This window comes from Manduca sexta, chromosome 14 (assembly GCF_014839805.1).
Source record: "Manduca sexta isolate Smith_Timp_Sample1 chromosome 14, JHU_Msex_v1.0, whole genome shotgun sequence".
NCBI lineage: Eukaryota > Metazoa > Arthropoda > Insecta > Lepidoptera > Sphingidae > Manduca > Manduca sexta.
In genome coordinates, this window is record NC_051128.1 from 2,931,878 (window position 1) to 2,949,078 (window position 17,201).

The window sequence follows — 17,201 nt, forward strand, 5'->3', positions numbered from 1 at the left end:
TTATGGCTTTTACATTTACGTTTCCATATAATAGGTTCTCCTTCAAGCGACTCGATAACTTTTAACGCTTTGATGTGTGGTCGAAAAACCGATACCGAATGGCAAATACGCCAACATTTAAACAAACTTTGCACAAATACGCAAATACCCGGGCCACACATGAGTTCAAACAAGTGTTCAAATATTTTTGCTATGTATGGCGCCGGCATAAGTCATGGATCCGATCCCGCATATCCGAAAACCTTTGTTCTGATTGTCCCGTTTCCACGATGGATTAAAAAAGCGATTGATCGTTAAAACGGTCGTAAGTGTCTATTTTTAAACCTCATTGAGACGATCATGGGCCCCATGTATTTTTGCAGGACAGTCATAATATACCTACCTTCTAACATACCAAAGGCGGCACGATTACAAGATTTAGATTACAGTATTTTGTAACTATTTTTGTGGGTGCAGTGTGCAGTCTTTTTTCGTTACTTAGTCACTAATCAATATTGCTAAGCGAAACCTATGGAAGGCTAGCGCTTACTAGACACGTATAGAATAGATACTTAACACTACACAAATAGGAATAAAGATCCCCTTCTACATTCGTTAACGCTAACGTTACGTATGAGAATTACATATACTAGCGATAAGTCTATCGCTTCGAATAACATTTTTCATTTTTATTGGCGTTAACGATTGAAGAAAGGTGAGACACGGTCCGAGGTGCTTTATAGTCATTTTCCCGCGCGAATTAAAAAATGCAATTAACGAAATAAATTGTATTAGTTAAAATTAAATCAGTCTTTTCAATTCAAAAGTAGATACATCAGACTCACGGTAAAAGGTATCTCGTCCCAGCGGCACATTCTCTAGAGATATTTCCGTAGAATATTCCAACAGAATCCCAGAAAACAGTCGAGTTTTTTAACCTTTTGAATATCTTGAAAGTTGTAACAATATGTACGACGGTCTCTGGGGAGCTATAAATTCGGGAACGGTTTCCTTCAATGGAATCGTTTCGCCCCTTGAGTCGGGAATATTGCAGGCGTTGGATTTCTGCTGATGTTCACGGGAACCACTTCGGGAAATCCATATTTCAAGAGTAAATTTTTATAAGAATTTTACTGCAAAGAAAAGCTGCGTAACGAAATTATTAAAATCATAATTTAATTCTACATAAGTGCTTAATTTATGGCGTAGTGAGTTGGAGTGCAGGCAATATATGAATTTTAATGTTATTGTTAAGTACTGTTGATTTTCAGAAGACAGAGTAAATGGCGCCTGTCTATGTCCAGCAGTGGGCAAACATATAGGCTGATGATAATTTACATATTGGATTTTGACGAAGTCCATTCTGCATAAACACCTTGCAGCAAATCTACATACATGTCTTACAAGTTTGAAGCTTGGTTTGTCGAACTACTGTAATTTGATGATGATTATAATCTATATTTACTATTAAAAACTTTACAGCTTTTTATAATGATATACCCATTACCTAACTGGAAAATAAGTCTTACCTTTTCAAACCGAAAAATATTTCTTTAGTTTAAAAAATAATAAAGTTTCTATGGTAAAATATCGTACACGTGTAACCGCAGTAAAAGTAACGAAACTTATTGAAGATTCGCATAAACAAAGTTGAGCGAAACAACTTTTTTCCACATTTCATCTCACCAGGTCATTACCAAGAGTCGTAACTCGTCAAAGGAATCCGCACACACGCAGTAAAGACACCGAGAGAAACAAGCCTATTTTATGACAACCATCCGAATTGCGCGACGTGCTCAAATAGTCCGACACCACGGTTTATTCAGAATATCGCGGCAATATTTTTTTGTATTTACCCCAATATATATTTTTATATTTACCCAAATATATTATTGTTATATTTATCCAGGCATAGATGATATCGATGTATTGAAGACGTGATATTGAGTTTTATATATACTAGAAATCAGTACATTAATTTTCTCCATTTTTTTAACCGAGTCTATTCGAAAAAACTGGCAAAAGTCAATTAGCCTGCCAATCTTCGATATGATGTGCAAGTTTTCAATCGTTTTATATAGAAATGTAATTGTAAAGCTATCTAGAGCCCCCCCCTCTATTGAACTTGTTTTTTTATTTAGCCATTGTAGTGGTTTAACTGTCATTAAGGCTTCCCACGTTTGTCATTTTGTGTTTAGCTGTCTCCAATATCTACTCACCCTATGCCCGGGCTTGGTGTACCTCAGTGAAATCCACTATTGTGTAAAGCTTTATTGCTAGTTTAGACCGCCCAGACGTCTGTGGTACAAGCTACTACCTCATAGAACACGGACTTGAAGCTTTGTTGCTTTTCGAATGCTTTGTGATATCATCGTAGGTTAATACATAAAAATTCAGCATCGAAAATAAAAACTCGCAATTTTACTTTAAAAAAACATCATTAAAAATAAATAAAATAAAGAAAAAATGGTATAAACATAAGTCATAGTAAAATTAAATTTAAAAAATAAAATTCTCCTACAAACAATGATGCAAATGGTAAACTGGCCTGCTCCTGCTTAATACAAGGTACAGCAAAAAACTCTGTGTTTACGTGATGAAATTTTAGAGGCCGACGCAGAAGACGTTTGGTGTCTGCACAATTTTGTATGATGGCCCGTGTTTCCTATTTAATGCTCCTTATGTTTTTCATGTTATTCTACAGCTTGTTTCTTTTTGCGGTTTTATGAAGCTCCACCTTAAGTACGATTTTATGATCCTGTGTACAGTAAAAAGTGTCTTCAGGTGGCAATGACAATTCACGTGTGTTCAGGATTTATAACTTGGTTTATTATAAAATTACTCATTTTAAAATATTAAATGTCAGATGATTTTTTATGTTTACGCGATTGTTAGACATTGGAATAAAACTATTTTACGAATTTTATTGCGGTTATATTACAATTTTCTCCCGACGTTAAATGTCGACTTTATTAAAATGTCAAGATCATAAAAAACCCTACGCAAAAACTTTATGATTTAACTTCAGTAGATTTAGTTGTAGGTCTTCTGAAGTAGACCTTAATAAAAAGCCTCAAATGAGAGTCTGGCGTACGCCCAGAAAGTTTTCAATGAAATCTGATATATTGCTGCCCATTTCTTATCACTGCGCACTTTCTATGTTCAGTGATATTTTGTTGAAATTTGTGAGCACCATGGTCTCTACATACTTCGATTAAGTTAAATACTTTTATCTCGCTGCAGAGGCGGTTTTAGGGGTAGGCCGGGCAACCACCCGGGACTTCGCGCTTACAGGGGCCTCGGGTGATGCCTTGGAGCACCTTTTTTTAGTATCTTACCGACGAAACTTTTAAAACCAGGGTTTTTTTTGCTTTCGCTTAGGCCTCGCTTGGTTCAGGGCCGCTACTATTTTTTTCCGGTATATCACATACCTGATCTAAGTAACTTAATAAGTATTACAATTTTTAAAATTAGTTTCTATTTTCAGCACAACTATCTTTGTAATTTGTATGTATACAAAAAAATGAGGTAGGTATCTATACATAAGAATAATCGAATCTAATTCTTATAAAACCCTTCCCATGATACTTCTTGGAAAAGTTCTTTAAATATTTAGTATCGTCGCGTTCTGCAGTCTAACTGTTCTATTTCAGAATATTTTGTATATCCTTGATTGTTAGCTTCCTGTAAAGTTTTAGTACGTCAATATTAAAGATGAGTTGATTTTTGAGAACCAAAGTTCTTTGATAGAGATCTTGTACCACCGTGTGTAATTTGTTGAATATTCCATGTTTCATCATAATCTTGCAAGTTGCAGTTTCTTACTTCTATACTCAAAAACTTTATAAATAAAACGTTTGAATATCTGTGTCTCCCAAGGGTCAAAACTTCTTTTCCCCTGACCTTTCTTTAACTAAATTACACCGAGTTAATTTAATGTAAGTTAATATTTTCAGAGACTCGCCGGAGATAAGGCTGAATGAATGATTCCTTTGGCCTTAGGGTTAAGAAAGAAATTTACTTGGAGTTGAGAAAAATATATAGTGATAAAAGATTTGAAGTTTCGTTCGAGCTGTTAATCTGTATTTACATATATTTATATAATTTGGATATTATAATAATAATATGAGCCCTGTATTCTATATTGTCCCACTGCTGGGCACGTGCTTCCTCTACTACTAAGAGGGATTTTATTTTTTTATTTTTTTATCAGAGGTACAATTAGATAATACATACAGTACATGTTTTAATACAAAAGTATTTATGTATTCAGTATAAGAGCATATGATTACCTTACAAAAATTAAGCTTAAATCCATCACAATAGAATTCAAAATGTATCTTTCTACCAACGAGTCGCAATATCATTTGGAAAAATATTTACAAACTTTCAGGTAAACTCCAGATTTTATTTGTCATAAACATTTATCCATTCCTCAACTTCTAACCTAGCTTATTCAATAAATATTAAAGCAAATTTGTCGTGAACCTCGCTCCAATTCCAAGGGTTCGGCGCTCATTTGTCACCCATTAAATACAGTTTTGTGATTAATGACATCACAGATAGAGGACTCGCTGTGGATTTTTACGTTACAGAACAGGCATGTATCAAGGGAAAACTCAAGGGGCCAATTTATTTCATATATATAAATATGGTTTCCTATCAAGAGTTAGGTCTTAGAATTAGATAGTTCGTCGTTTTACTTCCGACTCATGATGGTGTGATATAGTCATATTGGAAACAAGCCCCAATTGTACGCAATTTGTGTGTCAGTATGCAGTTTATAATTGATGATATTACATTAGTTGTTTGAATTTGAAATCTAATTCAAAAAATAGTTCACAGCCCACGCTGCAACACGACCAAGTTTGCTTATTTTTATATTTATTTGATATATCAGTCATTTAGTTAAGGTCTATGACAAGCAATAAAACATTACTCAAATATTTATGAAAGCTAAGAATCATCACCATCATCATCAGCCGCAGGATGTACACTGCTGAACCCGACCCCCCCCCCCCCCTCTTCCAAATTCTCAATCGACCAGCGACTTTTTTAAAGTCATCTGTCCACCTCGTGGGTGCTGATGCTACGCTAAGAATCTAAAGACGCAATTAATCCACCCACATTTCGCCGAGTTTATATTCCATGATACCGAGATTATAAAGTACCCTAGTAGAGTTCTGAATACGTACCAGTATAAGGGCGTTATCTCATTATTGTCAAAGAGTTCTTTTCACTGAGACGTTTCGCGACATTAGGCTCAAACCTAATGTAAGGAATAAGTCATCAGACATGAACATCGGATTGGCTTGACACGTTTGTGTATTGGGTTATACTCTCGGGTATTGGAACGCGTAAAAGCTAGTAATATTCTGGTTTACTTTTGTTTGACTCGTTATCGAGAGGTTTGTTGGTTTTGACTCCTTTTAGATATCCTTGTTGATATATTTGTATTGTTTTATTAAAAAATAGGTGTTGCTCGCGGCTTCGCTCGTGTGAAAAGCCTTTCCCGCTAAAAAAGTCATTTAAACATTGTAGCAATCGATATCGTCATCCATCACCTGCGGCCAGCCATCCACTTATTGAATTTGTATAAAAATTCCATAATTTCCCATTGGGGCATAACTTCTAATTAAATTACCACGACATGACTAGCCCATGTGTTAACCTAAGCTATTCTTATCGTGGTAATTTAATTATAAATTATTAATTTAAAATCCTGAATTAATCATCCAGGACATAGTATATCCGTGTGCCAAATTTCATACAAATCCATTCAGCTGTATCTGAATTTACTTCTAACAAATATCCAAACATTTTAAAAACTTTCGTATGTATATCAATTTTATTTTACTTATTGAAGTAAATTAACTTTAGCGTCATATTTTTTTCGTTTGTCTCTGGCTAAAAACATCTGATCCTATCCTATGTTAAAAGTACTTTCTCATTACGTCAGCCAATATCAACACATTAATCTTTGTATAAGTAGAAATCACATTGGATTTTCTAAAAAACCGACAAGTGGGTGAGCCATGAAAAACCACGTAATCCCTTCGCGATAGTTTCTTGCGGGATCCCGGCAGCCTTGGCTTACTTGGAACAAAGTGAATCCGGATCAACTTTATATATAGGGCAAAGTACTTTACTTTGTGATTTAATGAGAGATTTTCATCTTAAATGCTGTAAGTTGACCTTTAGAGAAGGGTGGTACGTTCTATTATTGGTTTCGTAATCGTACTTCCTATAAAGGGAGATGCAAACATTTATGCAAAAATGCAAACATTTAACTTATGCAACAATTTAATACGTCTTCTGCCACTATCTAGATTAAAGATAAAATTTTACCGGTCAATAATCTGCATTTAATTATATTTTAACGTCGAGTTCGGATCAGGGACAAAATATCGTGTTACACTCTCGACCTCGAAAGATCTTGAGCTTTGTTGGCTTGTAGGCTACCCGTTGGGTATTTTTTTTAAAATAATTATGCATATGTACTTTCATTGTGTCCCAGAATAAAACGAAATATTTGCAATTTTTGATCGTTAAGATTTTTTTCTAAAATTACGAGCGTAACCGCAGTTAAATCCAGAACATATTCCTCCTGTATCTCAGTTAGTGATGCAATCCAATACCGTCGCTTGAGAAGGTTTGACGTTGAGGAATGGATGTCTCCCATCTTACGACATTTTCGCTAAGGTAATACTTGCCCACTCTAATGTATTCACATGTACATAGACATCATCATGTTTTTTAATGTGCGTTTTGTGTTATGTCGATGAACATCATTAGTCTAAAATAGACTCTCATGGACTACTTAACTAGCGATAATTTTATCAAGTATTATAACTCTAGTGTTTATTTCTTCATATTTTATATCTTGCAACCGAATCAATTTTTTAAATCGAGTTTATTTTATATCCACAAATATGACAATAATGATTACAAAAAAAAAAAAAATACAACACTACAGATAATAAAAAGCGTGCCATTTTAAATCCGCTATTTTGTAATAAACAAGAAAGTAACTAATGAAACACAGTGAATGGACGAGACGGTTTTTATATTTTTCTATTTGGATTTTCTCGGCTCAACTTAATACATCAGAATGGGAGTTTTTAAAATGGATTTGTGAATGGAACAATAGGATAAGATTTATGGACGCTTTCATTTATAATGTCGAGTGTGAAATGAATATAAACTGTTTTATAACCGCCAAGTCTGCGGGCTTCTGTAGATTGTTTAACTTTGTCAAATTGCTTTGAAGTAGTCTCGTCGCTACTCGAATAAGACAACTTTTTAATGTATTTTTAAAGAGGTTCCCACGTAAGTCTGTTGAATCATAAACGTAAATATTAATTAAGTTTCGCGTTAGTTAAAGAGAATATTGGAAGGTGGGAAATTCAAATGTAATATATTTTAATTCATATGCTTAATGTAATTTGTAATATTATAGCTAATACAAAGTCAGTTTATGGATGCTTTCATCTCTACCTATTTTGTTTAGGGATAAAGCCGTTGAGTGTATCCGTGGTGTAGATGGATTGCGTGCGCGGTACGACTACCGCTGAATTCTGGCGAAGGGATGTTGGGACTTCCTGTTCAGTATCAGCTTGGAATTTGTGTCCCGTATGACTAAAGGCTTATCGCATAATGAGATAGAATATACATCAATGACGAAGGGGAAAGTTTTCCTGACACGTCATATCGGTACTAATAATTATTAAATGCGGTCTGCAAATCGTTCTAATGGTAATTAGATTTGACCCAAATTACGAAAGGGAAGCCGGCAGGAATCGGGTTATATGGAGCCTTCGGCACTGATACACATGGAGAAAAGTGCACTACTTGCGCTTCTGCTTACCCCTTCAGAGATCGGGGATGAACGACCTGAGTGAGGGTAGGTAAATCGCAATATTTTCGATCTAAAAAAAAATTGTTATCTAGAACCAAGTCGACTGCTTTTGAATGAAACAAAGTTTTAATAAATGTTTTTTTATTTGTACATTTGACGATACAATTTATAATAAATAATTCACATTAAGTTACTTGGAGCGTACAGAAATAATTGAGTGAACATCGTTAGTATCAAAGTTCCCCGAGTTTGTAGTAACTAGTCAAAAATACTTTCCCAACTTAAAGTAAGTTTATATAAAAATAATGGTAATAACTCCTAGGTTAAACATTTGTATTAGGTAAGTATATTTTCTTGTTTGATAAATGTATATTTTTTATCTAAAACATTTATTGCGTAGTCTTCCGATACTAATTTCTTACCCAATCGGTAAATAACAAGATATAAGTTGGCGCAAAATAATCCGGTTTTTAGGAAAAGCGGTACAAATATAAAAAAGTTATTTTCTTCCTTACTACTACGTCACATATCACTGCAGTTCTATCACCATTCACATAAAACTACGACTATTCTCACACTCACAATATAGACGGTACATTACAACCTAACCTAACCTAACCTTAAATATCACAATCACGCTGCGTTCTGCAACACAAAATAATAAGGCGGTTGAATTTTGTTGACACCGTCCGTCGTCATTTTGGGCAACGGTCCGTGCCATTCCAGTCTGTATTTCTCTAAGATCCTGGCTGTCAGAGATGTCAGCATTTTGCCAGCGACGCCGGTGGCCGGGCAGGTCTCCCCGAATGGCATGGAGGCTAGAGGATGGGCCCTGGAGGCTCGGAGAGGCTGCCATCCCTCGCTGCACCAGCGTTCAGGGATGAAGGCATTCGCTCTGCCCCATTGTTTCTCGGCTTTGCTCGTGACGCTGTGTGCTAGAACTATGTCGACCTGTAAAGAAAAAATACTTTAAGATTTTCTGTTACAGTTGTATCATGCTTTAGAATATATTAGATTGATCTTTTTGTGTTTGTTACGCCTTATAAATTCCAGAGAGATAGATAGATGTAGATTAACGATCTAATGTGAACTGAAAATAGTTTGCATGCCTGGTTTTATACCACATGAATTAATAATAAATGATTACCCACATTATTCACCATATTATCATTTCAATTCTTGTCTATCTCTGTATTCGGAAATAGTATACGTCAATGCTACTTAGTACCCCTATTTTCTCACTACCCATAAAACAATTAACTCACCCCTTCAGGAATCTCGTATCCTGCCACGATGAGGCTCTCCTTGCTCCTTCTCACAACCCCCCCGGTGATGGGATGGAGCCTCATGGCCTCCCGCGTGCAGGCGGCGACGTAGCTAAGCTCGGGGTGTTGCGCCCCCGCGTCCTTCGACGCTTCCGCCCAGATGACCTCATCATGGGCCCGTTGTTGCTGCGCCGCGTGGAGGGATAGGTGGTAGAACATGCTCAGCGCTGATTGGGCCAGCTGGAAGAGAAGTAGGAGTCAATAGGTTCAAGATAAATTTGTTGGTAGGATTTGTATCCACCTGGATAGCGACCACTGTACAAAGTTGTAAAATCCATCATAATCGCAGTGTGTTGCGTTCCGGGATCATAACTCCGGGTTGCGTAACTGTTGACAGGCGCGGAATACTTATATCTCGTTGTTCGACACGCTTTCTGTACCAGATGTCTGTAACTGGGTCCAACATACCGCCATATTCAATAAACAAATTCAATCGCTTCTTTCGATCTATCTCAAAAATGCACGAATCAGATTAAATACGCTTACAAATGAGTTATTTTGATTGAGTTATTGAAAATCGTATTGAATATAAAGATTGGGTTTGTTTATTGAAACAGGCTGTTAGACGTGCAAGCGACAATGCTTCTACACTACCTAGTTAGATCATCATAAAATAACACGATCTATCAAACATAAAACCCACTCATATTATTTTTGTTCTAATAAAATAAGAATTTAAATATCAACTTACAGGGTCGACTCCTGCCAGTAAAATGTCAGCGGCGACGGGCAGTATCCGCCTTTCTAACGGCCGCAGCTTGTCCAGGAGAACTTGTTCTGGCTTCAACTTGTCAGAGTTCAGCTCGTACAGCGCTTTCAACAAGAAGTGTTCGGTTAAACTGAAACAAGAATAATAAATCGTACCTTTAGAACTAAAGTAACTTAACTCAAAACAGACGATTTGTGGGATAGGAAAAAAAAATTAAAACAATATAGAAGGGAATTGGTCGTTGAAATTGAGAATTTCTGTTTGTATTCTATAATTTTGTTTTTTTTTGTCATAGGGTTCTAGAGCATGCTTTGGAAGGTGCTTTTTAACAAAATAAGAAAATATATAAATTTTGAGTTAGGTCCCTTTAGTTCTAGCTAAATATTATCATCAAAGGATGTTCCATGTTCTTTCCGTGTACAGATTTGACTTGGCTATAAGTATATTTATGATCAATCACCGAGTTGTTGTTAAACTTCTCGGAGGAAAAAATACAAAAGTAATTCTCAATCTAGAAATAAAAATCAAATCTTTTTATTCCCATTTAAAAAAAATAGATATATTTAAACATAGAAAACTTCGTAGACATCGGCGTAGTGTGCATAACTTTCAATGAAATGGTGCCCAATGTGCCTAGAACGTGGCAAAATAACACGACACGACTCCGTGTCGATTTATTTGGTTTTTTTTTTTTTTTTTTTTTTTTATTCTTTATTTAAGGAGCTTGGTCGTTATTTCACGACTATGTCGCTCCGTACGTCCACTTTTATCCATGCCTACTATTTTTTTATAAAATAAAAATATTTTTTAATAAGCCTTTAGCCTCTTCCGATACTGGAATGGTCAAAAAGCTATTTATGCTGCCCACATTAAAGTATGAGGCCCACTCCGCACACACTCCGACAAAACATGAATTAAGTCATCTCTTACTCCACAGTCAGAGCAGTTTGGGGGAGTTTGACGCCTGCATAAGATGCTTAAACATATTTGTCGGAATATGCCCAGAGCGGAGCCTCATTACTGCCACTAGCTCTTGTCTGCTCAAAGCACAATCAGTAATCCTTGGAGATTGTAACGGCGCAGGTTGAATCGTGCGGTACCATATGCCTTTTTCTTGGGAGCGTTTATCAAAAAACTCATTCCACAGTTGGATACAGTGACGCTTTACTTGTGTTAACATTTCCGTGTAATGTGGTGCAGGATTTAAAAATATACCCTCCGTCGTTGCTTCTTTAGCTAATAAATCTGCTGTGTCATTACCACAAAGACGAATATGAGCAGGAACCCATTGTAGCTTAATCGTCTTAGGTCTCAACGAAATAATTTGGTTTAAAATCTTATAGGCTAAAGAAGCGCCACGAATGGTAGTCGTACACCGAGCCAAATGTTGTAAAGCGCTTTTTGAGTCGGTGATGATTACAATATTATTATATGAGATTGACTCTGCGTAAGAACAAGCTTCTAAAATAGCTACGAGCTCGGCTGACATAATAGAAATATCCGAATGAATTTTAAAACGTACCCTAGAATTTGTTTGTGGGTCAAAGAAAGACGCACCAATATTCGCCTGAAATTTAGATCCATCTGTAAAAATCTTATAATAATTGGAATATCTCTCGTCAATATACTGAAGGCAAGTTTGTTTTAAATATTCTGTGTTGTACTGATTTTTAGCTAGTTCAATTCCGTTAACATAAGAAATGATGAAGTCAGATGAGTCAATATAACTAACTCAATATTTCATCGCGAACATATCTAATAAAGCACTGCAATTTACTCGAACATTCCTAAAAAGCTTTTGTAATTTCCATAATAACGGTTCCTTTTTCCTATTCCAAGTATGACTGCCACGACATCCATCCTCTACTGATGATAAAATATTACTATTGAAATGTAAAGATTTGCATTTAAACAAATATTTTCCACTTAGATAACGTCTCCTAATAGTGAGAGGTTGAAGGCATAGCTCACTCTCCATCACGTGTATTGGCGTTGTTTTCAAAAAGCTTCCAATGATTCTCATGGCCGCATTTTGAATTTTATCCAATTTACTAGTATGACACTGTGCACTATCATCGAATAAAAAGCTTGCATAATCTAATCGACTCCGAACCATAGCCATGTATATATATCTAAGATGCTTGGGATGAACTCCCCAACCCGATCCTGCTAAAATTTTTAAAAGATTTAAGTACTTAGACGCTTTTTCAGAAATTTCATTAATGTGTTTGGACCATCTCAAAGAGCAATCCAGCCATACACCTAAATATTTAACGTACGGGGATAACTGAACATCAAAACCATCAACTTTAACTTGAAAAGAATATTTTTTATACCCTTTCTGAAAGATACACACCTTGCTTTTAGTTGGAGAAATATCTAGACCTATATCATGTAACAAATATACAAAGTTGTTTAAGGCTGTTTGCAATATTCTTACAGAGTCGGAAACATATTGGTTTGTGGTATACAGTACAAAATCATCAGCATACTGTGAGACAGTCACAATATTTATTTGTTTGCTAATATCCATTGTTACAACAATTTATTTGGATTGTTGAGACTAACACGTAACTGACGCGTTCGTGTATCGATCAATGAAACACCAAACTTAAAGGAAAGCGACTCACGTGTCGCGTTTCTTTGAGATATTCTAAGGATGCAGACATTTTAAAATAAAATCACTTTACAAATAAACAACATCGTGCATTACGTACGTAAATAATTGAATTACGTTTCCTGAGTGCAAAAACAATGTGCAATTTGCCGTTCTAATCTTAGAGGTCATATGAACAGAGATTTGTGGTTACTGATTGTCTAAATCTATTTTAGGTTCCGTAAAAACTGCAAAATAGTATAATTGCGGTATTGTTCTATGAACTACAGTATACGGTTATTAATGGATTTAACCGTTGCATTGTATGGTTGAAAATTGATATAAAGATAAATTAAAAACATTATACTTGGTGTGGGATTACCCAAAAAATAGATATAGAAAGAAATCAGTGCGCAAGAACATGTTTCGTAATTAGCAGACATTGCAATTATAATTTTATATTTTTTAAACATAATTGATGATAAATAATATAATTCTTTCATTATTTTGTTTAGTCTATTAATATAATTAAAGATGTAAAAATTCAAGTTACAAAACATAAACCAGTCTTCAAAATAATATTGTCTAATTATAACGTGTATTTAGAGAAAGTAAAAACAATTATAAATAATGATGAAAGATTAAAAAGCTATATTTCCTATTATCCTATCTCAATGGTATCTTGTATTTAATGCACTAATGTATAGTCGCCATAAAAATAGCCGAACAAACAAAAAAAAAACACCAATATTTTTTTTTTCTTTTTTGTGAAGGGTAGTTTATTCATTATATTTTATATTTTTGAAGAAAGAATAATATTGGTAAGAAAAAAAAAGACATAGTTTGAATTTTTTAGCTACTTTTGCGGATGTACACATTGCTTAAACATACATAAACTGGTCAAAATATTTGGTTTAGTCTAAATATTTACCTAAAATGTCTGTCAAATGTCTTCAAAGCGTTGTTGAAAGTGCTGGATTCAGTCTTGAGAGTGTCTTCGCTGCGAGTGAGGAAGGAGCCGCGCGTGATGTCCCGCGAGCACCGCACCAACCGCTCCGCCGCTGTCAGCTCCTCATGAGATTTGTTGTATAGGGAACAAGTTCCTTTCCCAGGTTCTGGATTTCTGGAATAAATTAATTAGTTAGAACCCTTTCACTTTTGATTTAGTTGTCGTTTTAAACTTTAAAACGTGCTAAGCAGATGGTCCATTGATTTAAACCAAAGAGGGTATATATTTCGAATGATTATCATCATAGCATTATCTAGTAATATGTTGTCAATACTTTTAGGGTTTTGATAGGAAGGCGGGCGTGGGGCTGGGGAGAGGAGTAGAACATAGTGTTGGAGCAATTTGAATGTTGAACTACTTACTTGTTTTCAGGGTTTGGAGCATGCGCAGAGCCATCAAGACAGCCCAGTCTGATGCCGAAGATCATCATGCCGATGGTTTCGATCGCCCATCTGTAGATTTCGCTTTCAAGTTCCACGTTGAGTGAAGCTCCCTCTTGTCTTAGCTCTCCTAGCCTGGAAGCAGAGCTCGTATTAGGATATAAAACTACTTTAATTTATTGCGATAACTTAGAAAACACTGGTCAGTGCCATGGTATACCACTAACGTTTTTTTTAAGTTATTGTTGTATTTTCAAAGTCCTGTTACATCATGGGACGGAACAGAAGGCGAAAAGTGGGTGTTCTGGTTGTAATATACTTGGTATGCAATTCCTTATATATTGATTAGAAACCTAACCCATCAGAGGACACCTACGTAATTCTCTACATCTAATTGTGAAAACATAGGAAACTAAAAATTATAATTGTACAAAATATGTGACAATTCTTTCATGAATTACTGTAAATATTTAAAAAGCAGAACCTTTGGAGTTATCACAAAACTGGCGGATATTAAATGAGCTTTGTTATCGATTCCTTTACATAAATAACTCTGTGATAACATCAACTATTATCTTCCGAATATTATCTGCATTATTGCACTTTGTTTGTGCGCGCTAAGTTCTTTCAAACCGGTATTATTTTATTCTGTTTTGATAAAGCATGTCATTGATTTGTTTTGAATAATTGGGTCTTCACATTAATTCTCACAGCTGGGTACCGGCCTATTCCACTACCGAGAGGCTCTAGGAATTAGTCCACCAAGTTGGCCTAGTGCGAGTTGATATACTTCATATACCTTCAAAATCCTTGAGTCTTAGGTATGTAGTTTTCCTTACGATATTTTTGTTATTTATTATAGCGAGCGATAAGAACTTATCGACTTTAAGTGCAGGAATTGAACGTGTGACCTTCATCCCACCATTACGTTCTACTCTCCACTAAGCTTCAACTTAGTTTTGTATTATTATTAAGTTATCTTACCTCCTCGTCACGTCGGCTGCAATATCATCAAATGCCGCTTCGTAGTTCTTGAGTAGTGCTCCTTCTTGCAGCAGCATCCTTATTCCGGTCCAGATGGCTTTGGTGTCGTCACTGGAAAGACGATATAATTAGTACAAGCACTAGAGATCAGAGTTGTTTGTATTTTATGATTTTCTCTTTTTTTATTGTCTCGTATGTTATTGCTTTTTGTTAATATCTGATTGCATTGTATGCCTTTAAAATGACCTATGATTTGTTTTCGAGTTTTATAAAATTTATTCATTGTTATCAACGTATTTTCATGTTGTTTCATGATTTGCAATTCGAAGATGTCTGGCGTAGATTTTAACGGGAAGGTGTGATGTTTGTCATTGCTCTTTTAGTTATTTAAAAACTCAAAATATAATCAACCAACTCTCGGACGTCTGTCTATATTATATACTGTTTTACTGCTGAGTATGGCCCTCCTTTACTACTGAGAGTGTTTAGGCCTGAGTCCACCACGCTGGCCTAGTGCAGATTGGTAGACTTCACACACCCTTAAAATTTTTGTAAAGAACTTTTTAGCTATGCAGGCATCCTCACTACCTTTTAATTCACCGTTAAAGTAAGTGATAATTCACAAAGAATATATACATGACTTTAGAAAAGTCAGAGGTGTGTGCCATTCATTTTTGAACCTGCGGCTTTCGTTTTGGCAATGCGTTCTACTCCTAGTTAGGATATCGCCACTTTAAATAGTATCTAATTAAAATTGTAATCACGTTTAATCACGGCTACTTATATTCTTCGACCCAATTAAGGCGATAGTAATAAGCAATTCCATTAGATTTATTGCTTTGAATGATGAGACGAGCTTGCCCTTCGCCTGATGGTAAGCGATACGACCGCCCATAAACAGTTGAAACGCCATCTAACACATTGAATTACAAAGTATCGTTTGGTATTCCACTGCGCTCACTATTCTGAGATATCGGATGTTAAGTCTTATTATGTCCAGTGGTTACAGTGGCTACAATGTTCTTTAAACCAGAACACAATAGTGACTACACACTGCTGTTTAGCGGCAGAAATAGACATTGCGAGACACAGGCAGACTCTTACATATGAGACACCTACCACCAGTGATGATCTCATATAGATATAAGAATGTCTCCAAAATTACGGATGTATACAATGTGCTACAAATTGGTTAAGACAAAGGCCTTTGTAAACGCGTCGGATTTCAGGACTCATGAATGCGATTCGTGATCGTAACTAGATCTTGAGTTTATCGATAGATTAACATTTATTGCGCGTTATCGCGAATCCCACTTGAGGTGATAATTCGTTTTATTGTATATTTATCTTGTATTCGGAAGCACGCGCTTCTTAAGTGCTGTACACGTTTTTGACGCGAGGCAAACAAAGATATTTCAAATACTAGCGAAGAAATACGTCATGAGTGATTTGAGTTTAGTATGGTTATTGGATTTTAAACCTTATAATATACTAGCAATGTGTCTAATGGGGTTTTTGCCCTCTTAGGTCATGAGTTGTCTCAAAAAAATATTGATAATTTACGTTACATTGCTGTAGATCAAGATTTTGATCCTTTTGAGTCTTATATTTAACGAGTAGCATTTCAGAAGTCATCAACCATTCGTTTACTTAACATAACTCTTACCTATGGATAGGGCAGTTGCTGCCAACATTTTTTCTGTGCTGACAGAGGGGCGAGCGGTCGAAGCGCGGGGGCTCTGTAGACCGGCTCTCATACACCTACGACAAAAATACTTTTAAATTTTTGCTCCAACTGTTATTAGAGGTCGATGTAACTTTTGCTAACCTTGAAGTAACTACTCTAAGCAATTTTTAATGAGAGAATCTGGATGTATTTACCATAAGTAAAATATTTAAAATTATTTCACTATACAAATCTAAAATCGTATTTTGACTTTACCATTATAAACAGAAACCATAATTCAAAAGAAAACTCGAAAATGTAATCCAAAAGAACAATAAACAGAAACTAATTTAAAACAAACAGAAAACCCAATCCGAAAGAAAACTCAAATAAAAACAAATGTAGGAGACGACGGGTGACATACATGGCAATAGTAAACAAACAGAATGGTACATTGACATATAAAACGATAAGTAACACGTGGTCCAGTCACACCGCCGCGTGCTTACACCGTCACGTAACTTTACGAAACGAACCGAATTTAGTTTTGTATTGTGACTTTTTAGTAGCATCAACAGTTTGACATTGCCGTTTCTAGTACCATCAATAGGAGACCGGCCTATGCTTGATTTTGTACATTATTCTATATGTAATGGTTAATAATACGAAAAAGAAGCACTCTTGCGAAAACTGCA

At 35.6% G+C, this 17,201-nt stretch overlaps 1 protein-coding gene across 1 annotated transcript in view; it reads right to left on the reverse strand.

Annotated features, from left to right (window-relative positions):
• Positions 1-7,961: 7,961 nt before the first annotated feature.
• The window catches only part of LOC115439894 (probable cytochrome P450 49a1), a 33,097-nt gene continuing 23,857 nt past the window's right edge, over positions 7,962-17,201 (reverse strand). The window contains exons 4-10 of the mRNA XM_030163956.2: positions 16,507-16,601; positions 14,841-14,951; positions 13,839-13,991; positions 13,399-13,590; positions 9,854-10,001; positions 9,103-9,342; positions 7,962-8,788 (exon numbers count right to left, since the gene is read on the reverse strand). Coding sequence (XP_030019816.2) covers positions 8,471-8,788; positions 9,103-9,342; positions 9,854-10,001; positions 13,399-13,590; positions 13,839-13,991; positions 14,841-14,951; positions 16,507-16,601 — 1,257 coding nt within the window. The 3' untranslated portion in view covers positions 7,962-8,470. The remainder of the gene's footprint in view (positions 8,789-9,102; positions 9,343-9,853; positions 10,002-13,398; positions 13,591-13,838; positions 13,992-14,840; positions 14,952-16,506; positions 16,602-17,201) is intronic.